General features: G+C 40.5%; 4 protein-coding genes across 8 annotated transcripts; 1 reads left to right on the top strand and 3 right to left on the bottom strand.

The window, feature by feature from the left end:
- Nucleotides 1–584: 584 nt before the first annotated feature.
- LOC135635588 (protein SYM1-like) lies at nt 585–6,259 on the bottom strand. Of its 2 annotated transcripts, none has more exons than XM_065146768.1 (4): nt 5,666–6,259; nt 4,701–4,932; nt 994–1,118; nt 585–914 (listed from the first exon to the last, which is right to left on the bottom strand). In XM_065146768.1, exons 1-4 carry the CDS (start codon nt 6,020–6,022, stop codon nt 816–818), a joined length of 813 nt encoding a protein of 270 aa, XP_065002840.1. In that variant the 5' UTR covers nt 6,023–6,259; the 3' UTR covers nt 585–815. The 2 variants fall into 2 exon arrangements, with proteins under 2 accessions (XP_065002840.1, XP_065002841.1); XM_065146769.1 differs by having other exon boundaries at nt 4,701–4,929; nt 5,666–6,252.
- A 1,954-nt stretch (nt 6,260–8,213) lies between these two features.
- On the bottom strand, nt 8,214–10,573 carry LOC103980818 (uncharacterized). Its single transcript, XM_009397330.3, has 2 exons — nt 8,608–10,573; nt 8,214–8,522 (listed from the first exon to the last, which is right to left on the bottom strand). Exons 1-2 carry the CDS (start codon nt 10,370–10,372, stop codon nt 8,437–8,439), a joined length of 1,851 nt encoding a protein of 616 aa, XP_009395605.2. The 5' UTR covers nt 10,373–10,573; the 3' UTR covers nt 8,214–8,436.
- Nucleotides 10,574–15,555: 4,982 nt separating this feature from the next.
- On the top strand, nt 15,556–17,905 carry LOC103980817 (putative polyol transporter 1). The gene is made up of 2 exons (XM_009397329.3): nt 15,556–15,862; nt 16,093–17,905. Exons 1-2 carry the CDS (start codon nt 15,592–15,594, stop codon nt 17,505–17,507), a joined length of 1,686 nt encoding a protein of 561 aa, XP_009395604.2. The 5' UTR covers nt 15,556–15,591; the 3' UTR covers nt 17,508–17,905.
- Nucleotides 17,906–18,044: 139 nt separating this feature from the next.
- On the bottom strand, nt 18,045–22,780 carry LOC103980816 (zinc finger CCCH domain-containing protein 54). Of its 4 annotated transcripts, none has more exons than XM_009397325.3 (8): nt 22,639–22,780; nt 21,188–22,112; nt 20,937–21,104; nt 20,681–20,860; nt 19,576–19,652; nt 19,298–19,465; nt 19,085–19,199; nt 18,045–18,567 (listed from the first exon to the last, which is right to left on the bottom strand). In XM_009397325.3, exons 1-8 carry the CDS (start codon nt 22,649–22,651, stop codon nt 18,495–18,497), a joined length of 1,719 nt encoding a protein of 572 aa, XP_009395600.2. In that variant the 5' UTR covers nt 22,652–22,780; the 3' UTR covers nt 18,045–18,494. The 4 variants fall into 4 exon arrangements, with proteins under 4 accessions (XP_009395600.2, XP_018679789.2, XP_009395603.2 ...); XM_018824244.2 differs by having other exon boundaries at nt 22,578–22,734; XM_009397328.3 differs by having other exon boundaries at nt 22,571–22,729.
- Between the last annotated feature and the right edge of the window lie 1,188 nt (nt 22,781–23,968).

The raw sequence follows: 23,968 nt of genomic DNA, 5'->3' as shown, positions 1-23,968 counted from the left end.
TAACACATCTTAAAAAATAATATAAAATTTACTAATGTGTACTCAAGTCTCTAATGTATACAAATTTTGATAGTTAATTATAAGGTGTTGGCTTCGAGAGTCTTACTTTTGTGACTTGCCCTTTGTAATTTTTTTCTTTGACATATTTCCAAATAAGCAAGTGTACTCGTCATCATGCTTCAATTTGAGAGGGGTATTGATGAAGTGATATTTGTGGTTTCTAAGTTTGCTCAAGGATACAAAATTTGCTTTCTAATAATATTGTTATTTTCCGACTAATTGGGCATGTAATTTCCAAACATCAAATGCAATCGGCTCGGTGAAATTGATTCTGAATCATAATGGAATATGCATTGGCAAGCAATCAAATGCGTCGTATCAAATCCTTGGCTAAGTCAAACATATTCAGAAGGTGACTATAACATCCGCATCATTTTCCTTCAGATGTTGAGCTATCGCAATCTACATAGTTCACAAGCAATTGACTGGGATGAGTTGCCATGGAAAGGAATTCTACTGCTTACACTGAAAACTTAAAACCACATTCCAAATCGATGAGTATATAATTGCCCTCACCGAACACATTCCAGCAAACATATGATTTAGAAAACTTACTAATAGAAAAAATGTAATGCAAGAGTTTGACAATGAAATCTTGGTCATGATAATCTTTCGTAGATTGACGATGATCTATAATGCTTGATACTAACCAAGACTTAGGTTCTTTAATCCTATGACTTGCACTCATTTTTCAGAATGCATCGAGTATCTTCATGCCATACAAAATTTGGAAGGATCCGAATGATAAGGACGATCTAGTCAGTCGATATCTTTTCCACGTCTGCCTTCTCCAAGCTTGCCATGTATGTGATATAGATGGTCCAGAGAAATGAGAATGAATTGCTCACCAAGGGCTGAAAAGAAAACAAGAGAAATGCTTAAAGATGAGCTAAGAGATTCAGAAACTAATGGCGATATAGGATTTTGTGTTACCTGCAGACGAACAAGGATGAATTTAAAGGTAATGAAGTCACATATAGGCCAGTACACAACCCCACTCTTAAGAGTAGGAATCAAATCTCTTTTTAACCTGGCAAAGATTTCGGCACCAGTTTCACCTATTGTTAACAAAAAAAGTAAACATTATCAAGCAAAAAAAACATTGTATATAACCAATCAAAACAGATGACGAGTAGTACATGTCTATTATCATTAATGTTATAATAAAGGACAGGCACACAGAACAGAAACCAATGAACAAGACAGAGAAAAGCCAAAGAAAGACAATTACACACAGCAAAACATGAAGTTACATCTATGGGTGAAGACGACAACAAACTCTGTTATGGCATAGTGTGGAACACCTTTCGTCTCTCCAAAAAATCCTCAAATACATGATGGCACATGCATCCCTATGATACCCAGCCCTACAAGCTGACAAGGAAATGCCAGCAGTACATGGGCGTGAGTGAATATAAGTCACATTCATAGTTGATTCCATCCAAATGTTTTAAGTATCCCCCACATAGACCAAATGAATTAACAGAGAAGATAAGAGGCCCATTAACTTCCACAGTTAACATAAGCACAAATAATTTGATGTAACCAAGTTTGTCACTCATCCTACATGGTCCTAGGAAATCACCTTAGAAGCCTAGGCAAAATGCCTTAGAAGCTAGGTGGGTGACTAGAATCGAACTTTACCTCTTTCTATAAGATGATGACCATAAACCTTTTGCATCAATTTGTACAAGTTTGTAAAAAAAAAGTTAAACAACATTGATGACAAAATGTTAAAGACACGCCATCATCATACATTTTAAATAACATTTACATTCATAACAATGTTGATTTTGCACAAATAATCTGATATCTCCAAACAACATAAGGCTATAAATTGTTACATAATAAAGACCACAAACAATGCCATCAGAAAAATATAGCATAACGAAACAATGTTCACTGATACAAGATGACTATATATTATAGAATCTGCATAAAAGATTAGTTATTCTCCTTTTAAATATCTGTAGCTGATTAATGATAGTTTAAAAACATGCTAGAATATAAATATTATGTTACTAAAATAAGTTACCTTCATCTCTTTTTCCTATAGTAGTTATCCATAGTAGATAAATGGTTGAAAGAATGAAGTTCTTGGTTACTGGTTACTAGGCCCCAGGTGCTTAAGTAGTTCACCTAGCATAAGGCCCTCTAGATAGTTAGGTCCTTGAAACATGGATGATGCCTTGTACCTGACTACGAATGCTTAGCGGCCACCTAGCAATGTCTACTTGCTTGAATGGTTGCCTAGTTAGAGACTTTCAGTAGAATCAAGCACCGGGGTAGGGTTGTAGATGGATCAGATTGGGGCAGCCAATCCTTATCACAATTGATTCTTGGTTGATCCAATCTGAACAAAGAATCAGCTCTAAGCAGAACAATATCTTGATCACAGTTCTAAATCCAACTATCCTATCCCATCCAATTGCTAGTGTCTGAAAATAGAGTGAAAGGAGAGGGAAGGGAGAGATAAGTGAAAGAGGCATCCCGTGGTGAATGAGAAGTGGAAGTAGTCGAGTTGTCCTAGAAAACACTATGTTCCATCAAGTCCTGTCATCTTTGTGAGATTGCACCCCTTGAGGATCTCCATATTTCTTCTTAAGCCGCTTGATCACTGCTCAGTTCAGTGGTGACCTGAACACACCAAAAACCCCCACCCTACCCGTGGGCATCAAACAGCCTTGCCAGCGGGATTGGTGGCATGTTAGTCACCTTTCACTTGAAGCAGTTTTTTGGCAAGGATGATGAGGCAGCAAAGAGGATGATGCCCTCATTAGTGCCACAGTGGAGTTTGGTACCAGAGGTAGATAGAGAAAGGAGGGAGGGAAGGGGAGAAGGAAAGAAGTTAAGGTCATTTCCTCTTCCACATCTGATGTTATCCATAGAAGTTATATATAATAATAATCTGGGCACCCAATCAACAACAACAATGAATAAAACAAGAGAAATTTGTCTGAGGTCTGAAGATGTTCAAGGGATAACAGACATAAAAAAAAATTCCACCCTCAGAAAAAAAGAAACAGGACCCAGCAGAAACTTGGGTTGAAGATTAAAATATAAGCGACCCATAAATAACAGAATAAATATTATGTAAAGTCACAAAAAAAGATTTTTGAACTTTGAACTTAATAGATTCTCAACTTATATTGCAATAAAATGGGAGAAAAAGTAGAAGAAGTGCACTGCTCTGGTAAACAATGTAAATTGACTGTTAAATGGGTCAACTCAGTAGTAATAATCATAGAGCTGCTCTGCACCATATAATCATAGAAGCAAATTCAATTCAATATTGAACTGACACATCATTGTTGAGTAGGTTCAATGAGTCTCATAAACACCATCTCAGGCATCTCTAGAAACCAAAGCTGAACCTACTTCACAGCATGCGGTAGGGTTCCAGGAATGAGACAAAGCATATTGCCCATCCCTGTTGAGTCTTTTCTTATTTTTTTGGGATTTCTCTGATCGGCTGGACTGCTCTAGTTAATATTCTGTTGTAGGCATTGCACCAAGCAATACATCATTTTTTTTAATCAAGTAATACACCTTTTCCATACAGACCACAGAACTACAGCAAGGTTTCTCACTTGGAAAATAAGAGTGACCCAAGAGGCCTTGAGATAAATTAAGACATTTGAATAGGAGATTCTCAGGATTAGTAACTTATTATTAATTAGATATGGAGATGCTGTTAACTCACTCTGCTTTCTGAATCCAAGAGGAACAGTATTGCACCTAAGTGAAAATTACAGATTTTGGAAAGAAAAATATTTCTTTCTTCAGATTTTGGAAAGAAAAATATTTCTTTCTTCAAGGACAATGCACAACCAAAGGTAGATATCCACACTGTCATGCAACTTAATAGTAACATATAACTGCAACTACAGCAACTTACATCAAGTTATCATAAACTACAGTGGCACCAAGGCCCAGTAACATGGTAATTTTTTGTTTATATTCTTGCTATAATTACCTTGATAGATGTAAAATCAATAATTTGCACAATGGTACAATGCCAAAATATTCCAAGAAAAAATAGTCAAAAGATGTTTTTATTTTTCACAGTAACAGAGAGGCCAATTCATCATTATACACCCTAAAAATGAAGGAAAACTACAGGCATACCAAACAATTACCACAATAAACTTTGATTATAACTACAATTACAAAGACACTCAACCATGTATGCCACAACACATTATATTAAATATTATCTACAAATATAAATGAACTAATAACAATAGAAGTGTATCCGTTGAGATACCCGATTGGCTAGTGTATTATGGCACAAGTGATAGGCCTCAAGTTCGAACTCATGTGTGAGCATCTTATACGTCATTTAATGTAATGATTTTTTTTAAATAACAAAACTAGTTATATGGTTAAAAAAAATAGAAGTGCTCACATGATCTGCTAAAAATAATTCATTTTCAACACATGATATGTAACTCTCCATTTCATAACTCCATCACAGAACTTAAACAATCTAAACAGTAATCGTTTCCAAGTTACATTATCTACTAATGATCAACTAAAGAACATGATAATCAGTAATGAGAAAGTATGGTACATCATGTACAACACAAATGCAGTTACCAAAGCAAATTATAAAACAAAAGAACATGTTACTATATGACCTTGTAATCCTGCATTTAGCGAGAAAAAAACTCCAGTCATTATAGGCCCATAGATTGCTTGTCCAAGAGCCATCTTCTTGAAAGTAGTAAGAACATCTCGTTTTGGTAGAACTCTGGAAACAAAATTGAACCAGAAATGCAAAGATGGTCCTGAAATGAACATCCCATAACCAGCCATTCGCAGTGTTCTTATGAGATCTAGACTGTCAGAGGATGAGAGTGTGATTATCTGCTAAAAATGCACAAAAATTAGTGATCAGTGTTTTATCAAGAAGTATGAAGTACTTTAAAGTGGTGGAGCTTAAAGTTCTTAAGGAGATGCTGTATAAGGGAATTTGAAACTGTACAAAAGTATGTTGAATTTTATTTATAGATATTAATTAAAAGGAGCTGATATTCTAATGATGGACAGAACATAAATGTTTGTTCTTAAAATGACACTAGTAAGGGCATATTGATAATCATTTTGCTCAATCATTCAAAGCTTCAGATCAAGTGCATGGCCTTGTCTGGAGCCAACTGCATGATACTCGAGATTCTGACTCATCTAAGATATGTGTATAGCTGATTCTTCTGATTGTGAAAAGGGGTGCAATAATTTGTCTTCAAAGGGCTTCTAATCATGCTAAAAGTGGGTCTGAACTCCATGCTCATCAGTTTACATTACTAATTGATATGCCAAATTACTATAAAGAAATGGCATGTCAAGTTACTACCAAATCCCTAGATTCAATAACAAAGTCACCTTAACAAAGCCAAAATCATCATCAAACAAAGTTAAATTTACTGACCCCTTCAACCAAAAAACCACAATTCAGCCAAATGAACCAAAAATCCTGATTCTTGACGGCCCGCACTAGTTCGATAGACAACCAAACTTTCCAAGTTACGCAAACGCATGCAGCAAGAAAGGGTTTTCAATCAAGAAAGAGCAATAACGAGACACAAGGTCGGAACAAACAGACCTGAGAAGAGATATCCGCGGCGGTGAAGATAGCCCCCGCGGTGAGGCTTTTAGTTAGGATAGGGCGGGCTTCGATCATGCCGAGGTACCAACTCACGAACCCATTCCGGATCGAAGAAGAAGAAGATGCGGCGGCGGTTGCGGGGGACAAGGAAGGGGAGTACAGGGAAGGCGACGCGGGGGAGTGCCCCGACGAGGTCTGCTTGAACTTGGAGGAGAGGAGGTGGGAGCGGTTGTAGGCTCTGACAGGCGCCGACGAGGGCTTGGAGAGCTCACCGCACAACGGGGAAGGTCGAAGCTGGCGGAGGAGGAGGCCGTGTGCTCTCCGGCCACCACTTCTCAGGAAGCCTCCGCTCATTTCTGCGATTCGAGTGCGGCCGCGGCGGTAGCCGATCGTCGGGACTTTCGGCTTTCGTTGTCGTTCTTGAGTGCGGCCGCGGCGGTCAGTCGGTACCGAACGGAGGGTAAGGGCAAGCGAGCGATTGATAAGTACACGCCCTGGTAGGGCGGCTGACGCGCCCCTTAAGTCCCCGTGACAACACGAGACGTTGGCTGTCGATTGCGTGGAAAAGAGAAAGGTATGAGTTTACATATCGCGAGCACTTTTTGCCAGATTTCGGGGATGTGGGTTCCCGTGAAACAGCGGACGGCTAGCTTATTTCGCGACTTAACGGGCGATCCAGCATCTCATACGATGCTGACGTGCCGAACGTTGAGGAGACATGGGTCACGTGAGTCGTAACGTGTACCTTCTTTGTTTCCAAAAACAAAAACACTTCGCCTACGACCGGAGGGGAGGAGGCCTCTTCTTGAGTCCATCGGTTTCATATGAACGCTAATGGAAGCCAATGAATAATGGGGGCAGTTAATGTAAAGAATGAGATTTTTAATATTTTCAAACAATCTAAAGTTGTTCATTTATTATTTTTATATTTTTTTTATCTCATAGTATCAGCTAACTAATTTTTAAGAACCAAAATTAGTATAAATACAAATTATTTCTAGGCTTATGAGATCATTGAGCATCATTATCTTCAAGTTTAATTTTGTTTCTATTTTTGTTTTTAAAATTAATTTTAGGATTTCCATCCTAAAAATTTATAAAAAATATATATGAACCAGATATAAGGTCTCAAATATATGAAAGGAATTTGTGTTAATCATTTAGTAATTTGAGGCTAATTTCTATCCTCTCTCTCTCTCTCTCTCTCTCTCTCTCTCTCTCTCTCTCTCTCTCTCTCTCTCTCTCTCTCTCTCTCTCTCTCTCTCATTTTCCAATTATATACATTGTTATTGTATATTTCTTTCATGACAGCAACCTTCTTTTCTTCATTGGTTTGAGGCAAAAATAAACAAAAGCTACAACAGCCTCATGGTATATTTTTTTTCCCCTCTCCACATCATGCATCAAAAGTCCAAAATGAGCACTACAAGCATGATATAAAAATAATGCAAGGGGACCCAACTGAGAGTAATTTTAATGCGTACCTAATCAACAAAGAACAAATGGCTAACCATTTCTTAATCCAAAATCAAATTGGCTTAGGAAGGCAATTGCACCTTTACATATATTAATGCTAACAAAGTAGACAGATTCCATGGATGCCTTAAGTGGCATTAATATGACAATTTATTAGGGTCTCAACGTGGGCGCATGAAGCCATTTCAGGTGGTCGCTGTCCTAAAATAGCATTGATTAAGTCACAAGCAACATAGAGTTAGAAAAGGTTCCAACAAAGTGCTTCTTTATCATGTCATCATTCTTGGTTTTGATCAATTGGAGTTAGGCAGACATATGATTGTTCCATCTCTATCTAATTATAAAAGAAAGTTAATTTAGCCTAATTTACATGAAGTAAAATAAGAGAATCCCAAAAAATGCTAGCATAGACAACCGAAATCAACCATGGCATCATTTGTTTGTAGAGGAATTTGTGTGTGGAAATGGCCAATGCATTCATGATTGCAATATATACTTTATTTGAGGACCAATTAGCTAGGTAAATTTGTTATCGCAAAACAATATTGTAGTATTTAGGCCCTTCATTAGCTCTTGTGGTGGAGGATGCTGACCAAGTTGATGGGAAAAGTTTCTCCACGCTAATCAATTGCTTAAACTTTCATCTTTCACTATCAAGGGATTGTAGTTTTTTGCTTATGATAAAATATTATTGCACTTTCTTAGAGTCTAATTGAAGATGAATGATGAGGTCAACAACTACTCTTTAGGGTTTTTTAGTGATAGTACCAATTCATGAGAGAAAACCAATAAAGGATGGGGGAAAAAACCTCGACAATTTCAATGTATTGAGCATGAAAAATAATCTGTTCATTTCAAGGAACTTTGGGACTTGATTTATGATTCATCTATATCGTGATCTTTTCGTGATGTAGATGATATATGATGATGAAGACAGAAACCCTAGCTTGTTTCATAATAATTAGATGCACATGATATGCTTCCATTGTCCTAATAATGGTTACTAGCACTAGCATTTTGTTTATGGATATATATGTGTGTGTGTGTGCTTCTTCAATTTCAATAATTTCAACGTTAATCTATCATGATATGTGGAATTATTTCTAGATAATGAATCTCTAACATGTCCAGCAGACAATTACATGAGAGGGAAGCATCATTTGCTTCTGTGGAAATTAGTTGAACTATGTCTAATTGTCTGAGATAGCTTCTCACGTTGCATGCAACTTTTGCTACGTTAATGGTAGCGTTTTCGTCTGTGTATGAACAGATATAAGCCGCAAAAGCTCACATTATCTCCTCTCACTCCACTCTCCTTTTCCTTTGCATTCTCTCCTACAAAACCATGGTTCTTCTTCAATGGTCGGCAGACTACAACCTACAACGTGAAAGAAAAATCCATTTAGCCAGGTAATCTGGGAAACAAACATGATAAGCTCAAGGAATCATGGTAGAGAGATTACCGGAAGGAGACGATGCTACTGCGTTCTTCTTCCTGTCATGATCCTCCTTTCTTCTCTTGTCCCATGAAGCCGATCCAGCGAAGAGACCGGTAGCTGTCATCTGCTTGTTGATCATACGTGCTGCATAGTAAGGAAGCTTTGTGTGTTTCCTTTCTTTCCCCTTCTCGCTGTCCATCAGCACATTAACGAACATGATGCTGTCCATCAGGCTTTCCTTGGCCATGCCCTTCATGTCGTATGCCTGCGATCTCCGCCAAAGGCTTTTGGCGTGCCCGTTCGCCGGCCGAGCCAACGCCAACGCCCGTGTCGCATCGCTAATGGCCGCATCGGAATCTTGCATCAGCAGGTGGCACTGCGCTCTGTTGCTGTAAAGAACCAGCCTCTCCTTCCTCATCTTCACGGGGCAGAGCTCCAGTGCTTCGGTGTATCGAATTGTGGCCTCCTCGACGTTTCCCGACCAGAATTTCTCGTTGCCATGCCTCTTCTTCAACGCAGCTAACGCTGTTCTTTCCGTGGCCTCCTTGTTTGACATCCGGTGTTCTCTGCGCTTCCTCTCGACCTTTAGTTCCCATAGGAATTTGACAGCTGTTCCAGCTTCTCCACCCAAAGCACCAGCTCCATGGTCGAAATCTAGCAGTAGAGCCTTCGTTATTGTATCTCCGATCCTTTCCCTTGCGCTCAGGCTCTGCAGCTCCGCCAAGTCCACGAGGCAAGGTGCGGCGATCTCCATCACCATCTGCCGAGTCTTGTGGTCGTCGACGAGCAACAGGAGGCAGTCAACGCCCATGTACTGCCAATCGTCGGAGGATCTCGAGAGGTTGCAGAGGCTCTCGACCACTTCTCGACACCCCGCCATGGCCTCTCGCCCGACCTCGCTTCGACAAAGTATCCTCACCAGTCCGACCCCGGCAGGGGAGTCGCTGTTCACCAACCCTCCCCACATCCGGCACAGATCCTTCAAGAACCCGACGTCACGGCAAAGCAGATGATGAATGGATTGGTCCCTGTACGCGAAGCAGCATAACAGGTAGAGGGACCAACACTGGAGCTGGCTCGCCCACTCCTCCGCTCTCCGGTCCTCCATGTCGGCCCCGCCGAGCCCCCTCGTCAAGAGGTCGCGATGGTACTGCTCCCGCTCCGAAGGCGTTACCGCGACGAACTCAGTGTAAACGGTGTCGAGGCAGGTGGACGCGACGCGCATGGCCAGCGCCACCACCTCTTCCGCGTGCTGCGCGACGGCGGGAAACGTGCTGTCGTAGCTAGCCAGGTGGCCGAGAGCACGGACGGCCACCCGCTGCTCGACCCAGGTCAGGCTCCCGCGAAGGAGGTCGAGGAGCGGGGGCACAGCGCCGGCATCGATGGCGAGCTCCGCGAGCTCGGGGAGGTGGATGGTGTACGACCCGAGGACGTGCGCTGCATAGTAAGGTACGTAGATATTCTGGTGACGGAGGAGCCAGGCGGGCTCGGCGATGGCCCTGGCGATGAGGAGGGACATGCAGCGGAGCGCACCGAGGGAGGGAAGCTCGGGGTCATCGGGGCGGGTCATGGCGATGTTCCACAGCGCGCTCAGGACCAGGACGCCGGATTCGTCGTCGCGGTACGGCATCTCATCGAAGAAGCTCGCGACAGCCGGCTGCCGAAGCCTGGGGTCGGGCTCCTTTATGGCGCAGAAGAAGCAACAACCAGATTCCTCCTGCTGCTCATCCATCCTCACGGTCTTGCTCTTGTGCTTATTGAGCCTCTTGTTCCAAGTGGTGTTCTCCATACTTGGAGCGGTAGAGAGAGGAGATCACAGGAGAGGAGGAGATATAGAAGAGCGAGGCGAAGCGGCGCATGACAAGGGAGCCATGATTGTAACTACGGGATCGGGTTGCTGCTTTTGATGAGGGCTAAGGTTTGGGCACACAGTTAATTGGCCGATTTGTGGGATTCTTTGGGTTACTGTTTGCACATCTAGTTGTACTTACCGATCGGGAGCAGTGCAATTAATTACGGCTAAGCCACGCCACGCCACGCCACGGTGAAGATTGTGGCACATTGCTCCGAACTCACGGATCCCGTCCAACGGCACTTCTAAATATACAACCTTCGAATCCGGTGTCACGGTGAAGATCTGGCACGTGTGCTTATGCATGTGCATACGTATATACGTGTGCACGTAGCCAGCCACACATGCACGAAGGGAATGCTTTCTTCTACTTCATGCACTCCATATCCTGCGATGAAGAAGTTAAATTAACTGTGCCTTAAATGATCCAAGTAATAATAAAATCTTGTTTGAGTTTGGTCTGATGTGACTTCAAACGAACCAAGCACGAGCTAATTATAATTATAATTGTAATTGTGATTACAACAACATGACTAACTCTCTCTCCCTCGGTACTTGAGGAGTTACTCAACCAAAGAACAAGTGTAATCTCCTTAATCCTCACCCAAACATATCTTTTACTCCATTGACGGATCTAAACCACATGACGTTAGTCTAAAGTTGCGGCGGGTAATCATCGAAGGGAAACCCCCTCCGATTAACTTAATCCCCGCATCCAATCGCAAGATCGAGCATGTTAAGTATCTTTCACTTGGAACCTTGAAAGGTAGCCAAGGAGGTGTTTCATGGAGACTTTGGCTTCTCTTCTTCCCCGAGTTTAATACTAGTCTAATAAAAGGCCACACACACTCCCATCACGGCACTAAAGCTAAGCTTTTCTCCTCCTTGTGTTTGTTTATGCCACCAAAAGTGCTTCCCACCTCAGAAAGGCACGACTGCTGGCAAAAAGATGTGGTCCTCCAAGATTGGATTAAGAACACTTCTACTTTGCTTTCCTGTGTGTGTAAGATTTGGTCGGCGATGAGTGGAGCTGAAGCAACAAAGCGACGGCTAAGTAAAAAAGGTTTGCTATTTTTTAACGTATAAAAATGTGTAATAATGTAATAATTCTATGTAATATCATTAACGTATACAATACCTTAAGCGATCAAGGTACAAGATGGCTTGACTCGATCAAGCTATTTCGAGGTGTGGAGGTCGTATAAAACTAATGCCAAGAAAAATAAATGCACTAGTTTTCGACTCCTTGTTATAATAATTGGGTGACCAAAAAAATATTTTTATGTCAGATTTTTATTTCTGTGAAGATGTCAATCGGGTTAGGCTGATAAAAAATATTTAATTTTATTTAAATATTCATAGATTAAATTTTAATGATATCAAAATATCTGAATGCCAAACCATATAGTTTGGTACTCATATATATTTTTTTGTTATTTTTGAAACATCAATCGGATCAATGCCGCGGTCTGCATCGATTCAACAAAAGCATCGAAATTGAAATTAAATTGGGATTTTTTATTCCTTGAGTGGGATGTGGATGACAATGGGTTATGATTGAGCACTAGCTGCCATGTTAGTAGCATATATGTTTACTTACATGTATGGGCTCTGGGCTTGAGTTGTTTAGATTCTTAAGTGCGGCTTAAAAGTATATTAGATTCCATTACAAACCCATAAGTCGAACATAATAACGATTTTATAGTCTAACACTATCAGAAATTGATGAGTGATATGGGGAATATTGATTGCCACTTGACATGAAAGTTATGTAACTCACCCAACATCGAAACTATATCTCTCAATCAATTGATAAAATATTCTTCGCATATTTTCTTTTTTCGTTCTAAGTCGTATCTCTCAAATCACTCACGATTAGAGGGACACTAAGTATAAAAAATATTTGCATGTATGATCCTCGAGGTTGAACTCATTCTCCCTTCGATACTTTATTATCTACCTCGACGTCACTTGGATGATGATATTGATTCTCCTATTAACTTTGGAAGATCACGATGAGTTAGGAGTCAAATTGGTGATGGTTATTTGATAATAATTCAATTCAAAAACTTTAAAATATATGTGATATATCTCTTTATGTTATTATCAATGTAGAATTAATCTTAATTATTTTATCTTCATTTCACACATCAATATTCTTCCAACACATACGACATATCACATATGTGACCTTTCAAAGCATGTAGAGATAATCTAATTAACGTGCCAACACAAAAGACAACCTCGGTTCAGGTCCTCAGAATTTGGACCAACCAAACCAGTAAGCAAATAGGTAGATGGACGAGACTGTGTGTGCACTTCCACTGAGATCGTCACCTGAAACAAATGTCAAAGACATGATGTCCCAAACAAAAGGACAAGCTCAGCTACGAGCTTATATGTACATGTAGAGAGGACAAAAGGAAAGCTGTTTGCAGGCTCAGCTTGGTTGACTAAAGAGCGTTAATGACATGAGTTTGATGCTTAGACGTATCTCCACAAGCATCCATGCAAACTTCTCTCGCGTTGACTGGAGACGCCCTCATCCTCCCTCGTAAAAGATTAAGAGGAAGACGCGAGAGTTGACTCACTTCACCCCTACTCTTCCAATGTAGATAGAGACGCCTCTCCTAGTTTCTACCAGGAGCCCTTAAAACCCGGAACACCTTTTGATCGCTTGTATTGATTTCTTTAGTCATCTGTGTCTTCGGTTGCAAATTCCTATTGGACTACTAAGATATTGTCAGGATTTAAGGATTATCTTGACGTCGTATTAAAATATATACTTCCACAATAACATTTTGCTACTTGTCGTATTAAATTATAAGGCTATACCACACTTTTTGAAAATGATTTTGATCATTAATTTGACGTAACAAAATTGATCGAATATAATATATATTTCGAGTTATAGAGTCCGGAAGAAATAAAGAATTTTTTTCTAAGAGAATGTGACATGGTAATCATAACTTGCGGGCTAAAAATATATATTTCTTATATTTTTTGTCTTATTTTAATTCGTTGGATTATATCAAAGGTTTGTTTAGCAAAACCTCTTCCTCAAGTTAGCTTTTGTTGGACTAAAAATGTTCATAAGAGCTTAAGTTCAGTTAAGTTCATAGTGAGGAGATAACTGTTGGTTTGCATAGTGCAAGATTTCCTGTAAAATGAGATAATATTCTCTTTAGATATCATGTTGGCATAGCATAATTAATTGTTGCTTCATCATCTTCGGACTAAGTGGACTCCATGTATAAAATCTCGATTGCCAAAAATAATAACTAAAGTAATAACATAAATTATTACTCGTAATCAAGAAATTAGTTCTTTAAAAGTAGATTTTTTTTCCTAATTATACTTTGATTAATTGGTCTCATATCATATGATACATTGAGAATCAATAGAGACCTGTGATAGCTGTGCACTTCGTTGTCTCCATGTAAATTTGCTTGTCACTCATTTCTTCTTTACAGAAAGGACATCTCAACACAAACTTGTTTCTTGTGGTTCACAAAATATATATGTTAAAAAATTAGCCTTGTGGTAACGTGTTCTTCCTATTGCTCAGGTAGGATTGTGTTTCATTTGTATAAGCTGTCTTGAGATGTTGAGGCTACGATAGAGGAGGTTGTCACTTTAGGTTTCCACAAGGTTGATCTTAATGGACCACCATTATACAGTGGCAAGCCATCACAAGTAGCCATCAATCTTTAGTTGAGAATCTAAGGTGCTTTCTCTAACAAAGATCGATCAATGATATGCATCATCGAATTAACAATGAACTACAAAATTTTCAGACATTGAGCATTCTCGATCCTATGTAAAGTTCTTCCTTTTTTTTTGTTCTAATACTTGAAATATCCTAGATTTGATAACTAACCATTTATTCATTTTCTTTTCTTTTTCGTATGGATCGAGTTATAGTATTTTTATACTACGTTGTAGTGTCTTCAATAATATAAAAAAAATACTATAAAAACACTATGTTTTACATTGTGTTATAATATTTTTAATAATATCATAAAACACTATAAAATATTATAAAAACACTATGTTTTACATTATAGTATTTTTCTAGTATTATTGAAAACACTATAACACAATATAAAAACATCGGTTTACGCTATGGACCAATAAATAGGAAAAGTGATGAAAAAAAATAGATGACTGGGATTATTCCATGTATTAAGCAAAAATCGAGTTCTCTGAAGAAATTTTGAACATGGATTATACTTAATGAGAAAAGTTTAAACAAAAAAGATTTTTTTTTGAAAATTCACTCTAAAAGCTTTGAGTTTAATCTTTCTCTCTCATCTCTTTATTATATTTCTCTATGAATTATTTCCAACCACCACCTTTCGAGTTACTTTCTAAATAGTGTTTTAGGGATCATACACAATATTTTTAACTTTTTCTCAAAACAATTGAATTTATTATAGTAAGTTTTATAGGGATATGTATGAAATATTCTCATCAAAATAGATATCTTAATCTTCCACAAATTTCTGTTCATCTGTGCACATCAAGTGAAGTATTATTATACATCTCTCGACAAGAAACACGTCAAAGAACGACTCTACAAGCATTCCAACCACGAACCACTAAACAAGTCCATTACTTACGAAGATGAGAAGGACCACCTAATACTTGTCCGCCCCATCCACACACTCACATCACACCTCAATAATACAGCCAAAGGCTCGAGTGAAAGAGAAATTTTCCGTGCGTGTCCCATTCATGAAGAGGAGGGAGAGAGAGAGAGAGAGAGAGAGAGAGAGAGAGAGAGAGAGAGAAGCCAGTAGAGCTATGAACACTAGAATAAGAATACAACAGTTGAACAGTACTTTGTCACGGTATGTCCTCGTGAACAAACATTACACCGTCACACGCTACGTTCTAAAGAATAGACCACAGCAACATCTGTGTCTAGTGAGTCGAGCCCCATAACCTAAATGATTTGACCATCGCTTCCTCGGTGACCCTTATCCGGAGATCAAGTATACAGATGTAGAATCGAGGAGGCAGGTTATTAGGGTTTCAAAGAGAGAAGCGGTGGAAAAAGACGGTACCATACATGCAAACATTGATGGTAGAGACATCATCCACCACTACACACATGTAGTTCTTCAAACACGGAATCTGGGGCCTTTAAAGAAATGCATTTTGTTCATCAAGGTGGTGATGTGATTCCAGTTCCTTCCGCCTATTTAATCCCCTTGAGCGCAAGCCTCTATGCTCACCAAGGCCAGCTCGGTCCCTCCCTCTCTCTTCCACATCTTGTAACCTTCACTTCATTCACAGTAATGGGTGATCAGAAACCAGAAGCGAACATCATGGCGGCGGTTGCACCTGCGAAGAGCAGGAACAAGATGTTCGCCTTCGCCTGCGCCGTTCTCGCTTCCATGGCGTCCATCCTCTTGGGCTATGGTAATTAGCTCGTGTCTTCTGCTTCTTTCTTCTTTAGAGAAGTAAGAGTTTGGTTTCTGGTCTCCATCATCGAAATTTTAAGATCGTAATTTTGATAGGAATTAGAGAAGATTATATTACTATATCTTCGGATAATATTACGTGATGACATGCACAATTCGAGAAGATGGATGATAACATAGAAAGTAATATGAAAAAATCGTGACGTGGTTTCTTCTTTTGCTATGCAGATATTGGAGTGATGAGCGGAGCGGCAATCTTTATAAAGGACGACCTCAAGATCAGTGACGTGCAGGTAGAGATCCTCCTCGGGATCCTCAACCTCTACTCCCTCGTCGGCTCCTACGCCGCTGGCTTCACCTCCGACTGGATCGGCCGCCGCTACACCATCGTCTTTGCGGCAGGCATATTCTTCGTCGGCGCCATCCTCATGGGCTTTGCCACCAACTACGCCTTCCTCATGGCCGGCCGATTCGTCGCCGGCATCGGCGTTGGGTACGCGCTCGTGATCGCCCCAGTGTACACTGCGGAGATCGCCCCGGCCTCCTCCCGCGGCTTCCTCACGTCTTTCCCGGAGGTCTTCATCAACTCGGGCATCCTCCTCGGCTACGTCTCCAACTATGGTTTCGCCCACCTCCGTCAGTCCCTTGGCTGGCGCTTTATGCTCGGCGTCGGAGCCATCCCCTCTGTTTTCCTAGCCGTTGGCGTCCTCGCCATGCCGGAATCCCCACGGTGGCTCGTCATGCAAGGGCGCCTCGGCGAGGCCAAGCGGGTTCTTGACAAGACCTCCGACACGCCCGAGGAGGCGCAGCTCCGCCTCGCAGATATCAAGGCCGCTGCCGGCATCCCTGAGGGCTGCAACGACGACGTCGTGCCCGCGCCGAAGAAGAGCCACGGGGAGGGCGTGTGGAAGGAGCTGCTGATCAGGCCGACGCCGGGAGTCCGGCGAGTGCTGCTCACCGCCATCGGGATCAACTTCTTCCAGCAGGCCTCCGGCATCGACTCGGTGGTGCTCTACAGCCCCCGGGTGTTCGAGAAAGCCGGCATTCACGACAAAAACAAGCTGCTAGCCGCGACGGTGGCCGTCGGGTTCACGAAGACTCTCTTCATCCTTGTGGCCACCTTCTTAGTTGACCGCATCGGACGTCGACCGCTGCTGCTGAGCGGCACCGGCGGGATGATCCTGTCGTTGGCCGCCCTCGGCCTGGGGCTCACACAGATCGACCACCACCCGGACGGGCAGCTCCGGTGGACGATCGGGCTGTGCATCGCGTCCATCCTGGCCTACGTCGCCTTCTTCTCCATCGGCCTGGGCCCCGTCACGTGGGTCTACTGCTCGGAGATCCTCCCGCTGAGGCTGCGGGCGCAGGGCGCCAGCATCGGGGTGGCAGTGAACCGGGTGACGAGCGGCGTGATCACCATGACCTTCATATCGCTCTACAAGGCCATCACGATCGGCGGGAGCTTCTTCTTGTACGGCGGGATCGCGTTGGCGGCGTGGGTGTTCTTCTTCACGTACTTGCCGGAGACGAGGGGGAGGACGCTGGAGGACATGGAAGAGTTGCTTGGGACCAAAAAGGACGCGGAGGAAGCACCAAATGGAGTTCAGATGGTGAATGCAAGCGAGGGCAATGAGAAAATATGAGTTCTGTGTGAACGTCGTAGTAAGTAACAAATGTTAGAGGGCCAAACCCTACCAGAAGACCCAAGTAGAGAAGAATGAACCTACCAGACATAAATGAGAAGATTCTGTCTTTGACAGTATCAGTACTTTCTGGGTTTTGATGTGGACGGGAAAAGGCAGGAAGAAGAAAAGTCCTCATTAGCAATATTAGATAGAAACTATGGCATGATTAGTGTGATGAAGTCAATGAGGTGGGGCAGTGATTCGTGTGAAATATTCCGACTTGTGAGTCCAAATAAAAGCATAGGACAAAGAGTAGCTATGTGGAATGATATGGGTGTTGGTGAGCAAGTCTTCCTATCTCTGTAGAGTTACCCCATTCCCTTGACTTGGGAAGTAATATTATATTTGTATCCCAACTCTTTCTTTCTGCACCACATTTCTTGCTTTTCCTATTTTGAGATAATATCATAAATATTAACATCTTTGCATCCTTATCCTATGTTTTGAGTAAACTCTCTGCCTTCAGTACATTTCAAATGGATATCACAGAAAAGCTGAAACCAGTAATGCCTGTATACATCCATATTAGCTTTATTTGGAGAACAGATGACTAAGAATATATGCCAGTACAAATGTAACTTTGTATGATCGATTGGGCATATCTTCTTATTGCAACTAACATAAAATAGTCACTGAAATTAGCAATTAATGACATATTCTGTACCAATCTCATGTTTATTTCTACTTTCTGATGACTTCTGTCCAATCATCTATGATATGTTAGTCGTCATATCTTGTAAGACCGCTGAAATCTCGCTTCGGTATCTACAATGAGAAGCTTATTGCTTCATTATATGTGTAGCTGTATCTTCCTAGGCTTCCCACAGCAACAAAGGAGAAGCATTTATCTTTCTGTTTTCGGGTATAGAGATCAACTGCCATTGATGCATAGGAGTCGAAAAGCTTTGGAGGAACGAGAAGCTCCCATTTTTCTCTTCTGAGTATTTATATGACTGCAGAGATGCTGCTTCCTACTGAAGCAGATGCAAAAGGGCTCTCTGGGAGTTCGAGGTGGTTGCTGCATTGCATACACCATTGAAAAGTCATATTAGAAGAATTATTTCTGACAGGTATGTCAACCATAAGTGCATTTGTCTGAATGCATAAATAACAATGCAGAAATGTAATGACTGATTGCATAGTTACTTTCTGATCTAATGGGGGTATAAAGCTCACTTGTTGGTTAAATGGTGAAGGATGCCGTCAAATTGCAGAGTTTCTACTGAGTAAAAAATTCAGAATTCACACATTTCTTTCTTCAGATTTGAAATTGAACATATGACGAGCAGGAAACTTGTAGAACAGTCAGAAGTTGGAATTGTAATCAAGAGGGATAAGGCATGATGATAAGAATTAATCGGTCATTATCTGCCAGAAGAACACCACTACTCCTTATTATATCATTTTTTCAGTTACTGATTATTGTAAAAACTGCATGTGCAAGATATATATAAATAATTGCAATACATACAATGATGATTATATAATTAATCAAAATTGCAAGTATCTTCAAGAAAAGGTCTCATTGTGATTACCTTTCCTGGTCACTGAATGAGTTGCCTATTTGCCTAGCTTTATTGTCACTCGCACAGCCATTGTTCAGAGTATCAAGTGCATAACTGAAATGATTTAATAATAAGTTACTGGGACCTGAACAAGAATTGACAAGTAAAAAACTAGATGTTAGCTAATTGATCAAAACAGCAGGAAAAATTTTCAATCCAAATTGGGATACTGTCTGTATGTACCTTCTAGAATTGTCAAGTCTTCCATGCCCTGGGTCAGACAATGTTGATGGGTTAATGTCTTAGGTGCTAAGTTCAATTTAGAACGGTGCCCTCTCTCAAGTTCCATCATCTCCTTATCTTCAATCAGCTGGTATCTAAGTATCCTGGAACTCTCAGATTCCTCAGGAACTGGATAAAATTATCATGCAGGTGGAAGTATAAAAGCATATAAATATCAAAATCTTTACAGGGAAAAAATTAATTTGAAGCATGAATTCAAACATGAAAGTCCTGCTCACCAGAGGTAACCTCACGATCCATGTCAGGATGGTGAGAAGGGTAACGAACAATGGACTTTATATTCTCTGAGTACATTCTACATTATAAAAAATAACTCAGTCCAGAAGAGATCATTAATAAAGATGAACAAATGTGTGTGATTTTATAAAAACGAGTTTCTCTAAACTGATCCAAACTGTTTCAAGCAACTCTCTGAATGTGATGAAAAATTAGAATCTCATTTCTGAAGCTTATGAAGGATGAGAAAAGAATTGTTTGAATTTTAACCACCCAATCAAAGTTATTCATAATGAAGTTCACAATGAATTGCAAGAACCATGATATTCAAACTATGACTGGTTAATAACAGAATGTTCTAGAGTCTACAACATATCCCCCCACTCCTATATAGCTAAAGATTTCCTCTAAACCTAAAATACGGCACGAAATATTTCAAATATGCTCTTCATCAAGCCTCAGGTTTTCACCAGGTATATAAAGTCTTACAACTATCACAAATAAATACAATTCTAGTTCTACATGAACCCTCCTTTCTTTCATGACTTCAGCCTTCCAGATAACAAACTTCTCCCCATGATACTACAAATTTCTGCAGGCATATGCTGCAGGAAACAAAAGATAGTGGCATAAACAACATACGTTGACAACTAAAATATTAACAGATTTTTTACTAAATCCTATCAAAACCTAAGTAAACAATCAACATTTTCCTTGGATTGAATTATAAATTGAAATGAAATTTTCACTGTTCTATGGAGAACGAGGCCTTGTGCCAGCTATACAAATTGATGACAAATCTATATTTTGATATATGCTAGGAACAAGAGGACAGCTAATATCCGTTAATCCTGACCTTATCAAATACTTTATCAAGTTTCCAAAATTAACATCTGTCAACAGTTATAATAACTCAGCTCAAATCTGTAAACTTGTCCATATGATGGTAGTCATATGTTTCATTTGGTAACGTATGATCTCAATCTTAAAACTTTCTACATTCTTGAGATCATTTATGGAATAGTTATAAAAAATAAGCAACACATCAATTTTATAAGGCAATGCGCACTCAGAGTAATAAACCATGCAAAAAAAAAAGAAATTGACCTGTCAATGATTTTTGTTTTTTCCCTATATGGCTTCACCAACACACGGGCTCCACATATGTAATGGGGATTTCTCTTCATAAGAATCATGTTGACAGTCTCAGGATGGACAAAGCTGACAAACCCAAACATACGTTTGTCTTGGCAAGGAATCCTAACATCACGCACTTGACCATATTGCCTGAAAAGAAGCTGCCAGTGAGAAATAGCATTGATGGAGTCATTCAGAATGTTCAATGTGCTTGCTATTAAATTACTTAAAATAGTTGGAAACATCATCTTCGGTGAATGTGCTTTCTGCTGGGAATGTAAGATAAATCTGGTGTGAACTAGAAACTGTTGAACATAAATCATTTCTCTCATTCCTGCACTCCATATATCTGGGAGCATCTTCTGCTAGAATCACCGAATGCTGACCATGAGGTCTGTCATTAAGACATCCAAGAATAAGACAAAGAGGCAAACAGTTGGAGAATGCAGTGTAGATGAGCAAATATACTTGCAGTACCTCTCAATTAGCCGGATGCTCTTCCTCAAGTGGGAAAGCAACTTTGTCAAGTTGAAGCCAGACTTCCCATGCCGCTGGCTCTCCGTAAGATAACCCTCAGCCTGGAGGTTCTTTCCATACTTCTCATAGTATAACATGGGCAATGAGGCAATAGAAACAGGCACTCCTCTCCTTGATCTCAAAATCCCTGTGATCTCCATTTCTAGGTTCTCAAGTGACTTAGGCGTGTACACATGGTCCTCATTTGCATAATCAGTCAGGTTGGAGCTAAATGCATGAGAGTAACCATCTGGAGAGGACTGCGCATGAGAGTATCTGCAGTTCATCCCATGTTTGCAGTAACCTTTGTTGAAATAATGGCAAGCCTTGGTAGGTAAATCTGACAGGCTGTGTGATCTCCTGCCCGTCCTTGAAGCCATGCCACCACCGAATGCAGTAGCTTCTGGGTGGTAGTAGTAGTTGTTGATGTGGTTCACAGCATCCAGTTGCTCCATCGGTTGAGATTGACTTTGAAGTGAGTTCCTGTCCCCAATCGAATCAGTGTTGTATGGTCGCGGAACAAAATCGAAGTTGTGGGATGGGCATTGCTGTTCAGAAGAAAGCTGAGGATCCCAATAAGGTGCTGGGATGTGAAAATTGATGGGAGAGGAGAAGGTGTGTGATACAGAGGGAGGGTAAGAACCAATTTGCATGTCGGACATGGAGTTCTTGGGAGAGAACATGCCTAGCATGTTCTTGGCATCACTGATCTTAGAGAGCAACATGGTGTCAGGGCCGAATGCCAATTGCATCATTTCTTGCTCACTAGGCTCCTTCAGGAAAATACATCCCATGATCTTCACAACATTCTCAGGTTCCAGCTTTTGGACCCTACCGAAGATGATCTTGGCCAATTCGAAGAAATCCATACTATAAAATCTAGTCTCTGTGCATGCCAAAAAAAAGCAAAACAAAAAAAACATCTTTAAGGGAAAATAAAAGGGAAAAGGATTTTTCTAGCTCTGCAAAAAGACATCTTCAACAGGTAAAAGACATGGTATGAAGAGGAAAATCTGAACTATGAAGAAAGCAAAGCTCATTTCGTTAAGAAAATTATTGTTCATTATCAATGGATAGATAATTCACAACATACCCATTACATTCTTAGGCTTATCATCATGAATTACAACATAAGAAGGCAATATAGGATGCCACAGGCCAAAATGCAAGGCCATAACCTACATTTAGGATTGACTCCACGGCCATTTCAGGTGTTATGTTAGTATGACAGATCATGACCTAGAACTATGAAACTGTGAGAAACCAAACAAATCTCTCTACCGCAACAAGAAACAGCGCATTCCCATAAAAGAGAAAGAAAGAGGAGGAGGAAGAAGAAGAAACCATTTACAAGTGAGAAAGCTGACAACTTGTTCGTCTTCCTCAATGACCAGACAAAAGGGACAGCGTACCTCCTCCCTCCATGTCACAGCATCATGGACAGAAGAAGAGACTATGAACCTGCCTTCCCCAAACCCTCCGATACCAATTCCCAGTTCCGCTCCTCGACATTCACATTCTCTGGTTGGCTCGTCTATTTGTATACGGCGTACAGGTTGGCCGGCTGTTCTGGTCCTCACAGCAAATCTGGGTGCTAGATTTAGTCGCTCTCCCGTGACACCGCCACTCTCCCAAATGACAGAACAATATCCATAGATGTAATGACATGCTGCAGGGGCATTATGGTCATTAAAGTTGCTCGCGTTATTAGGGTGACCGGTTCCACCGGCTACGAACCGGGGATTGGCGCTAACGGGGTGAGGTGGAAATCCCGGGCCGTTATCGCGTCCCGTTAGAACAGGCCATTTCCGTTACGATCTCCCTCCTATCCTTTATGACTCCATTATGCATAGTTTCGTGTACATACATTCATACATATATATATACACGCGGCTCTCTTACGTACCGACACGTGGGCTCCACATATCAGGTTTGTGACGTAAAACACGGTGGGGGAGATTTTAGCGTATGAAATGGGAGTAATTAATGTCTCTGAACTATTAACATAAGATACTGACTCATCTAACCTTATAAACTACACAGCCTCTTCTCACTTCAGGTCTTAATTATGGTTATTCTTGTGTCACATTTGTTTGTTGATATGAAGATGTCAATCATGTATTGGAATACCAAATGTTAATATATGAGTAGAGAGAGAGAGAGAGAGAGAGAGAGAGAGAGAGTTTAGGGGATAGCTTAGAACATGCTTTTTTGAAAATTAAATTATGGTAAATATTATGGATCCATGTCCCATCATATCTTAATTTGTTCCATACCTCAAAGTGTGTTTTTTTTTTGTCTATTTTATATAATATTTTCTTTATTATAACTATGTGACACTTCAATTTAATCCAACATATATACGAGAATAATAATGTGTATTCTTATAATTTATTTATATATGAGAAAGACAAGAAAGATCGATGGGTTTGGATTTTGTGAGGGTGAAGCAATAACTACTTTGGAATTTATTTAAAAGAAGGTAAGAAGAAAATAGAGCAAAATCTTAGTTTAGTCAATTGATTGGGTGATAGTGGCACATAAGAGATTTTGGCAAAGAGAGAAAGCGTTCTCTCTCTCCGTCCAATAATATGAGAAACGTAAAGGTTGACCTTATCAAGATGAGGCAATTGGATTGATTGGGTGGCCGGATGCGATGACCCAATCAATTTAGGCCAAGAGTGATTCAAGTGATCTTCATGGATATAGAAGATTTCAATGATGAAAACAATGTGATGTTAA

The sequence above is a fragment of the Musa acuminata genome, chromosome BXJ3-4 (genome assembly GCF_036884655.1).
Source record: "Musa acuminata AAA Group cultivar baxijiao chromosome BXJ3-4, Cavendish_Baxijiao_AAA, whole genome shotgun sequence".
Lineage (NCBI taxonomy): Eukaryota > Viridiplantae > Streptophyta > Magnoliopsida > Zingiberales > Musaceae > Musa > Musa acuminata.
The sequence above is the reverse complement of the archived record's forward strand: the minus strand, read 5'-3'. Positions and strand labels throughout refer to the sequence as shown.

Excerpts from the sequence above, each read along its gene's own strand:
- LOC103980816 (XM_009397325.3), bottom strand. Across the intron at positions 19,466-19,575 it reads GGATCGTGAGGTTACCTCTG|TTCCTGAGGAATCTGAGAGT; the intron begins GTGAGCAGGACT and ends AATTTTATCCAG. Across the intron at positions 19,200-19,297 it reads AGACTTGACAATTCTAGAAG|GTCCCAGTAACTTATTATTA; the intron begins GTACATACAGAC and ends ATTCTTGTTCAG.
- LOC103980818 (XM_009397330.3), bottom strand. The coding sequence starts at position 10,372 with ATGGAGAACACCACTTGGAACAAGAGGCTCAATAAGCACAAGAGCAAG. Across the intron at positions 8,523-8,607 it reads AGTAGCATCGTCTCCTTCCG|GTTGTAGTCTGCCGACCATT; the intron begins GTAATCTCTCTA and ends TTCACGTTGTAG.
- LOC103980817 (XM_009397329.3), top strand. The coding sequence starts at position 15,592 with ATGCATTTTGTTCATCAAGGTGGTGATGTGATTCCAGTTCCTTCCGCC. Across the intron at positions 15,863-16,092 it reads GTCCATCCTCTTGGGCTATG|ATATTGGAGTGATGAGCGGA; the intron begins GTAATTAGCTCG and ends TTTGCTATGCAG.
- LOC135635588 (XM_065146768.1), bottom strand. The coding sequence starts at position 6,022 with ATGAGCGGAGGCTTCCTGAGAAGTGGTGGCCGGAGAGCACACGGCCTC. Across the intron at positions 1,119-4,700 it reads GCTAAATGCAGGATTACAAG|GTGAAACTGGTGCCGAAATC; the intron begins GTCATATAGTAA and ends TGTTAACAATAG. Across the intron at positions 915-993 it reads TCATCCTTGTTCGTCTGCAG|CCCTTGGTGAGCAATTCATT; the intron begins GTAACACAAAAT and ends TTTTCTTTTCAG.